This window comes from Nestor notabilis, unplaced genomic scaffold (assembly GCF_000696875.1).
Source record: "Nestor notabilis isolate BGI_N333 unplaced genomic scaffold, ASM69687v1 scaffold1664, whole genome shotgun sequence".
Classification (NCBI taxonomy): Eukaryota; Metazoa; Chordata; class Aves; order Psittaciformes; family Psittacidae; genus Nestor; species Nestor notabilis.
The window spans coordinates 21,768-29,681 of NW_009924010.1; the positions used below are offsets into that span (position 1 = coordinate 21,768).

At 38.4% G+C, this 7,914-nt stretch overlaps 1 protein-coding gene across 1 annotated transcript in view; it reads left to right on the forward strand.

The window, feature by feature from the left end:
• Positions 1 to 914: 914 nt before the first annotated feature.
• LANCL3 (LanC lantibiotic synthetase component C-like 3 (bacterial)) overlaps positions 915 to 7,914 on the forward strand; it is a gene marked incomplete at its 5' end in the record, with an annotated part of 7,502 nt that continues 502 nt past the window's right edge. The window contains 4 exons of the mRNA XM_010012423.1: positions 915 to 931; positions 3,531 to 3,654; positions 4,722 to 4,919; positions 6,921 to 7,128. Coding sequence (XP_010010725.1) covers positions 915 to 931; positions 3,531 to 3,654; positions 4,722 to 4,919; positions 6,921 to 7,128 — 547 coding nt within the window. The remainder of the gene's footprint in view (positions 932 to 3,530; positions 3,655 to 4,721; positions 4,920 to 6,920; positions 7,129 to 7,914) is intronic.

Here is a 7,914-nt window from a genome sequence, read left to right on the forward strand (position 1 = left end):
AATCTAAAGGTTGAGTAAGACTGCTAACAACAAAGGAGGATGTTCTCTGATTCCTGTAGACATGGCACTTCCTTGCTGACTTTTAACAGGGATTTACTGAATAAAGTACCTGCCTTAAATAATTCACAGATTTGTGGAGTGCCTTGATGGGAGAAGGAATATTGTCTGCAGTAGTACAAGAGAAAAATTGAGAGACTTTGGAAACACAGTGGCTTTTTTACTGTAAGTAGGGCTTCTAGGCATGGGCGGAAGTACAAATACTAAGTATTAAAGTGCTGCTGAAGTGATACAGAAATTGCAGGGGAAATGTGGAATGCATGTATCGCAACCCTTGATCTAGTGAGGAGACTCTAATTTATGCTTTTGATGCAATAGGATAGGTTGTGGTGTCTTTAAAAATACAAAAAAAGTTAGCTGAAATATCAAACCATCAACATTATATCTCTTAGTAGTCTTTTGGCTAAGTACTGACATGATAAAGAATAATTTTACCTACTGTGTAGCTGGCTCATGTTAAATTACATTCAAGAAATTTCTCAAAAAAAATATAGCTATCTCAAGCATGAAGTTTTTTCTGGGTAGCATATTCTCATTTTGGCTTTATCCTTCCTCACAGCATCTGACAGCATTCACCAGAGGATGCGATACCAGTATGTGATTTAACCTTTTAAAGCCTGTGGGATGATCACTCTGTTTCTTTGTTGTCCCTAATTAAACATACTGCTTCAGTAATTCCCAGGGGCAAAGAGGCATTGTTATTACAGTGAAATTAAAATGAACTTTGTAGAACCACAGCAACACCAACTGTATTTATGATTAATGTATTCTATTATTGTTGCTTTGGTCATAAGTTTTTAGCTGTTTTGGTCATAGGTTTTTAGCTGTTTTCTTAAAGATACTGTGAGGGAGCATAGAGAAACTAGCCAGAGATGTTACTTCTTGGCAAGGTAAAAAGTCTGGGGGGATTTTAACACAGAATTGGTTGAAATACAGTGTAGCAAGCCAATGGAGATCTTAAGTGTGATTTCTGATCATTTAACCTTCGGGAGACTGCTAATAATGACAGTAAGTGGGGGGTTCTGTTCCAGCCAACCGTTTCCTAGAATAAGGAGGAAATACAAATCCTCCCTATTTATGTGGAAAACAGGCAGCAGCCCTACAATGACTGTGGATTGAGGCTCTTGGCAAGAGATGTTTGGTTTGGAGGGAGCACAAAAATTTTCGCATTTAATTATTAGTTAGGACACATCTCCTACCTGCCTTAAGCATACAGGTCCATCCAAGTGGCCAGAGAGAAGGTTGCTTTCAAGATATGTGGATTACTTTCTTTTCCATTTTCTTTGGTAATGTGGAAGTGGGTCAGGGTAGGTTGATTTCCATCATCCATTCTAATAATGATTTTAAGTATAATTTTTTATCTGGCTTAGCATGTGGGGTTTCTTTGTATAATGAAAAGGAGGTGATATTTTTAGCATATTTTATTATGCCAGCCGAAAAGGTATACTATGTATATGCTTAAGTAATCGTAGTACTTAAGTGTTTGACTACTTACGCTTAACTTTATATTAAAAAATGGTGAACAATACATTACTTGCTAGCTGATACATCTTTATTGTACAAGGCTGGATTTGGGTAGAAGTTTAAATCCATTTAAAATACGCAATCAGCATTTTAAAATAGTCTTTAATTCAATTTAAAAATTAAATGCCCTGAACATAAAAATAAGCTTCACAAAACATGGTATTGAAAGCCAGTTCATTTATTAAGTAACCGAACTGATTAAGATTTTTCTAAACAGTATGCCTTTGCCTTCCAGAATTACAACTAGGAGATCTTATCATTCACATTTATTTTCAAAGGGTTACCTTACTAAACCTTTTACAAAGTACCGAATTTGGAGGATTAGGTTCCAAACTGCAAGGTGGTAAAATAAGAGCTCTGGAGAGAATGCAGTGCCTCTCACTATGTATCTGTTCTCTCATTTGCTTAGGAATTAAACTTTTTCTTTAAATTCATTGAAGCTGAAACAATTAATTTAAAAATTACTGGAAATGAGTGAAGTCTCCAGATGTTGAAGGCTTATTTACTTCTACTGCAGTAACATTAAAGATCAGTAATCAAGATCAGAAGTAGGTTGTTCTCCAGGTTATACAAATATCACAGACATTTGAAGCAGCTGTAATAAAATGCCTTGTTATCAGGGAGCAAGGCAAGATAGACAAACAAGATATTTCAGCCATTAGTTTTCAGTCAAGTTCTAAGTGATACTAATTATCCATAGCATCTTTTACATGCCAAATGAGACAATATGGTTTATAACAGATGTTGCCTCCATATTGAATGCTAACAGAATCCATTAAACTTGAAGAAGTAGTTGCAAATCCTATGATAATACAAATTATAGCAAAACCAGTTGTTTTCAGAAACATTTTAAATACATTACCTTGATATTCCAGTTAGTTTTAGGATTACTGTTTATCTTGTCATGTCTATTTCTACATATTTTTCCTTTTTTTTCCGCTTTATTTTGCTTTTTTCCTTTCTCAGTTCTCTTTTCAAGAGTTGAAAATACATTTTTGCAAAGTACAGCTGCTCTTGCCTAAAGCCAAAACCCTACTTCAATTAAATTATTTAAATGACCTAGGTATTGGTCAGTAATGTACAGATGTGGTTGACACAGAGGAAATAACCAGTGACTGCAGTGAATTGCATATAATTAAAGCTGTAGTTAAACCCTGTAAAACCAATTCCTCTCTGAATGCTTTAGGTCAGTAACTTGGAATAGTTTGTGTCTGATGAAATATACAATTTGTAAATCTTACTTACTTTTCACACCACTAAGAGTAAGGCATTAGTCGTTTCTTAGGACTGCATTAAAGGCAGTGTTGACCTGTTCATGATGATTAAGTCTTATAAACATAGCTAGCTTGTCTTCATAGAAACCTGTCTTGCACTTCATTTTTCTTAGCATTTTCTTGAAATAAGAAGGCCTGATTGTTTTACTAAGATATTTCTGAACCTACATATGTAGTAGTGATTTTCAGTAAAATTTAGTACCCTTTTCCTTACGCCCTTTTTTTTGTCTGCAGAAAAATCTGTTCCAACAAAGCCTGTAACATTTACTTCTTCTCTAGTTTTCTTTTCCACTATCTTCTCCTAATGTCACTTCCTCTAGTCTGGAGGCGGCTGTTCTGTAGCTTGCCTGGTGCTTGTTGTCAGCTTCCATCAGACCGATGGATCTCTGGGAAGGAAAGGCAGGGGCTCTGAATGAGTCTCTTTCACCTTACCTGTGCAGCTAAAGATGTGACATTTGCTTTCCTTAGACAGGATGAAACTCTGGTTTTGAGAAACATTATGTAAATTTACTGGTTTATGTAAGGAACTCTTAATAACGATACACATGATGGCATGCTCATAAGATTCAAGGCAGCGCTTTGTCTTGTGAACCAGCAAAAAAGCAGTCCTGAAAAATGCCTAAAAAATAAAATTATTATAATGGACTTGATGTTTGGTTTGATGTTTCTGTCTAGGTGCTGACCCCAGCACAAATAAAATCAATTTGCCTGGCCATACTAGAATCAGGAAAGCAGTATGCAGTGAAGAAGCGGAAACCATTCCCACTCATGTATTCCTACTATGGAACAGAGTACCTTGGTGAGTAAAACACACTGACTACTTTGAAAGTGATACTGTGTGTAGATGCTGAGCCAGTAGATGCTTCAGAAACAAAATACTTAAAAACTAGTGTGGGATTTCTCCTGAGTTGGGACTATCTAACCTCCTAAAACTGCTAACTGGGACTAAGGAGCTGGAAGGAAGGACTGATGCTGCCTAGCACTGGGGAAGGCTGGGCTGCCTGTGCACACCGGGGGAGCAGCAGGCAGCAGCTTCATTTAAGGGTAAATATGCCCTTGCCAGAGGGAGGCAGTGAGAGGTGTGGTCATCATGCCTGCGTGCAGAAGTTTACCAGAGAGAGCTTTCAGGGGTGATACCTGTAAGCTCCTGTTGCCACACAGGGACTTGCAGAGCACTTTTGGCTGTACTAGTGCAACTGAAGCGTATGGTCAGCTCCTACCCATCCTAAGCAGCGTAGTTGGAGCTCATCTGAAGCAGTGGTGAAAGATCATTAAGCAGGTACCTAGTGGGGTCCTCAAGGCACAATATCACACTGCAGAAAGTGTGAGATTGGTTTTTAGATCTTAGTGAGTTCTCTGGCAGGGGAGCAGAGAGAGAAGTCAATGAGTGGTGCTGCTCCACAGACCTGGCAGACAATTCTTGCACTGAAATTTAGGTTTTAGCTGACTGATACTGTCAGTCAGTAACTGGGAATACCATTTATGGTCCAATTTCAATTTGGGTTCAACAAAGACTTCAGAATAATGGTCCAAATTTAGTATTTTGTCAAGAATAATGTCTTGAAGTAGTATTCAGTTCAGGTTCAATTTAACTTCGCGCATGGAGTTTCAGTCATATCAGAGTGAGAGCAGAAAAAATTCATACCTATTTTTGCACAGGTAGGAGAACTGGAAATGAAAGAAGTAGTAACAAATCATACTGTTGCATGCCTAGAAAGCTTTTATGCCAAGCACTACTGTAATACGCATAAAGAAGATGAAAGAGTCATGTGCTTGACAAGAAAATCAGTCCCAAGGAAAAGTTGCCGTGAGGTGGAGGTAGGACCTAAACCTACCCTCGAATTTGACTGTTTCTATTCTTTACAGGTGCAGCTCATGGGCTTTCATCAATCCTTCAGATGTTACTTTCCTATTATGAGTACCTGCAGCCAGCAGATCAGGAGCTTGTGTGGCAGAGCATTGATTTTCTTATGGACCAAGAACAGAACAGCAACTGGCCTCCTGAGCTGGGAGAGACAATTGAGCGGGAGAATGAACTTGTACACTGGTGTCATGGAGCTCCAGGTTCTTTTCCCATTGATGCTATGAATAGCCAAATGCTAATCACATTGCTTTTCCCCATTAGGTGATTCCATGTAGAAGATAATCCAGGTTAAATCTAACCAATTTTGACATTTTATGAGATGCAGGGAAACTATTCAGGCTTTTTTTCCAGTTAAGAGTGTTTCAGTTATTGCTGAAGCAGCTGGAAAAATAGGTGTATTTTCTGCCTTAAAAGGATAGGTGATCACAGCTGAAAGAATTCTGGTGATCCTCAGCTGTGTGTTTTCTGCTCTTGCTCCCTTTCATGATCAGACCTCAAAGAGTGGTTCAGCTGAGTCTAAAGACAGCGTATGGCTAGACACAGAAATAATGTGTAAAAGAACATAGATACAGACACATCAGTGAGTTCTGGGAAGGCCTTCAGAGTAGCTTTTTCCCCCTCATCAGAATCAGTTTAAGCTGCACTCGCTACATGGATAAGGCATAAATTTGACCAAAGTATTTTAATGTGAAGGGGAGTTGGTACTAGCAAGGGGCCTTTTTTCTCAAGGTCACCCATATAAAACTGCTTCTCAGAGATAAAGAGAATCAATCCTTAGTTTGGGTTGATGAGGTAAGTCTGATGTATGCCAGTTCAGAATCTAATCCTACACCTTAGCAATTTTGGCAAGTAATGCTATATATTGAAATAGCTTTTTTACCCCTAGGCAAAATTTTATTGCTAACAAGTCATACTGACCTGGTAACATGAACCTGGAAGGGTACCAAAAACCTTACTTTTATTAAAGAATGTCCATGAACATTGATGCGTTGCTTTTAAAGGTGTTCTGTTTAAATTTTAAAAAGTACATTATAATTAACATCCCTTAAATGGGCTTTCTGCTGGTGCATTATCTTTTTGTTGGTATGGTTAAGGAACAAACTTCTTGCTCCCACACTCTAATGAAGTGAAGTAAAGCCAGCTTTTGTTTAACAAACTTATTTTATTTTTAAGAGGAAAAAAATTACTTCTACAGCATAGCTGGCCTAGTGATGGAGCCTGCAGGCAAGACGTGCTCTTTGTTTCAGCATCCTAAGAGTAGTTTTTGACTTGGGTTTAACTTAGTGGAGACATACACAGTGAGACTGGACCAAAGTGACAAAATCCCAAAGCACATTAAGAAGTTACTTTAGGAGACATTTAGAGACATGCAAATTCATTAATTGGTATAATTCTTCCCCAGAAGATCTGTATCCCATCACTGGTTTTGGGTAGTAACACACATGTAGCTTACAAGAACACTTTTCAGCTACTTCAGTGTACATTATATTCAGACCACAAGTGAGCTGTTCTAAGCATTTCCGTAGGCACTTGATTTGGTTATGTGTCATATGCATTCTTTGAAGGTTACCATGAACTGAGTTGTGCAATGCTCTGTAAAAAATTATGGTTAATTCATTCAAATCCCCTCTGAAAATAAGCCAAATTGGTTGGTTGGTGGTTGGTTTTTCTTTAACGGAAGTTAAGATGTATAACTATTTATAACTAGAATAAAGCAGCATGGGCTCCACTTAAAAAAAAAAATTAAAAAAAAAAATGCAAGTTTCTTTTTCTCATTTGGTAAAAAATTATCTGTTGCCAGTGTAAGAAATTATCTTGCCCATGCTTGTGTCGGTGAAAGTAGGTGAGGGATTTGAAACCAATAGAAGATAGCGCTAAGAGTTTACTGTATTAAAGGCAAAAATGTGACTACTGTTCTAAATTGTTAGAAGACTGGGAAACCCTGAAATTCAGGAATGCATTGAAAAGATTGAAAGTGGTTGTGTCACATGGGGTGGATAAGTACATCTTAGCATATGCTCATCTGCTTTTTAGCATACCAGGTACTCTCCCCTCCATATGTAGCAAAGAGATTTGTAACGTTGACAAGTGCAGATAATGAGACTGCAGTTTTTAAGTGTATAAATCTTTGTTTTCTTATGTGTTCTATGAAACCCTTGGCCTACTTATTACAAAAGACAATTTCACTGCTATTTTCCTAGGCATTGCATACCTGTTTGCCAAAGCTTATCTGGTTTCCAAGAAGCCTCAATATCTGGACACTTGTATCCGCTGTGGAGAGCTAACTTGGCAGAAAGGCCTATTGAAGAAGGGACCTGGAATATGTCATGGAGTGGCTGGTAGTGCTTATGTGTTCCTGCTGCTCTATAGGCTCACTGGAAACTCAAAATACATATACAGGGCACAAAGGTTAGAATTCCTACCTTTCTGGATTCAGGGTAATACTGCAAAGTTTCAGGAACATTTATGAAGCTGCGCAGTCTTTGATCACCACCCTTAGATCCCTTAGATGTAGCCTGAATGTTTAAGCCTCAGGTTCAATTCTACGTATGAGTTGTGGGGCATTCACACTCTGCAGGGAGCCCTGCAGTCCTGCCTCCAGGCTGCCTGCAGCAGAAGCGTTAGGTTCTCCTGGGGTTCCCTCCCTCCCTTCCTTCACAAGAGCCTGTGCTCCTTTGGAGGGAACTGGGGTGGGTGACTAGCAGTAGTGTGCATCCAGGTCTCATCCTGACATGAGGTCAGAAAGCAGCCAACTTGTGGACCTGTGTCCAGGAGCAGAGCAAAATGTGATTTTTTTATGATTTTCAGAACATTTAACACTATCCCTTACTACTAGAAGTAGAAAATAAGTATAGGAACTGCTTTGCTGTTACTTTACAGTTTTTTAATTTATCATTCCCATATCCAGTTTGACATTGTGCTGTTCAGCTTAGCTAGTGGGGCTAATTCCGTTTTGTCCTGATGCAAGCAAGTATGGTCCACTGAAAATTCTGTCACAGTGCTGCAATTATCTTTAATTATATTTCTGCAACTTACAGTATTCAATGTTTGTTACTGACAGCATAGACTAATGAGGGGAAGTAGTATAGTAATTAGGGTGACTTACTTTCAGCCATCTGCTTTGAAGTGAGAACATCTTATTTGTGTAGTTATTTCAGCATTACAGAATGTGTTGCATCCTGCTTGCATCCTGCT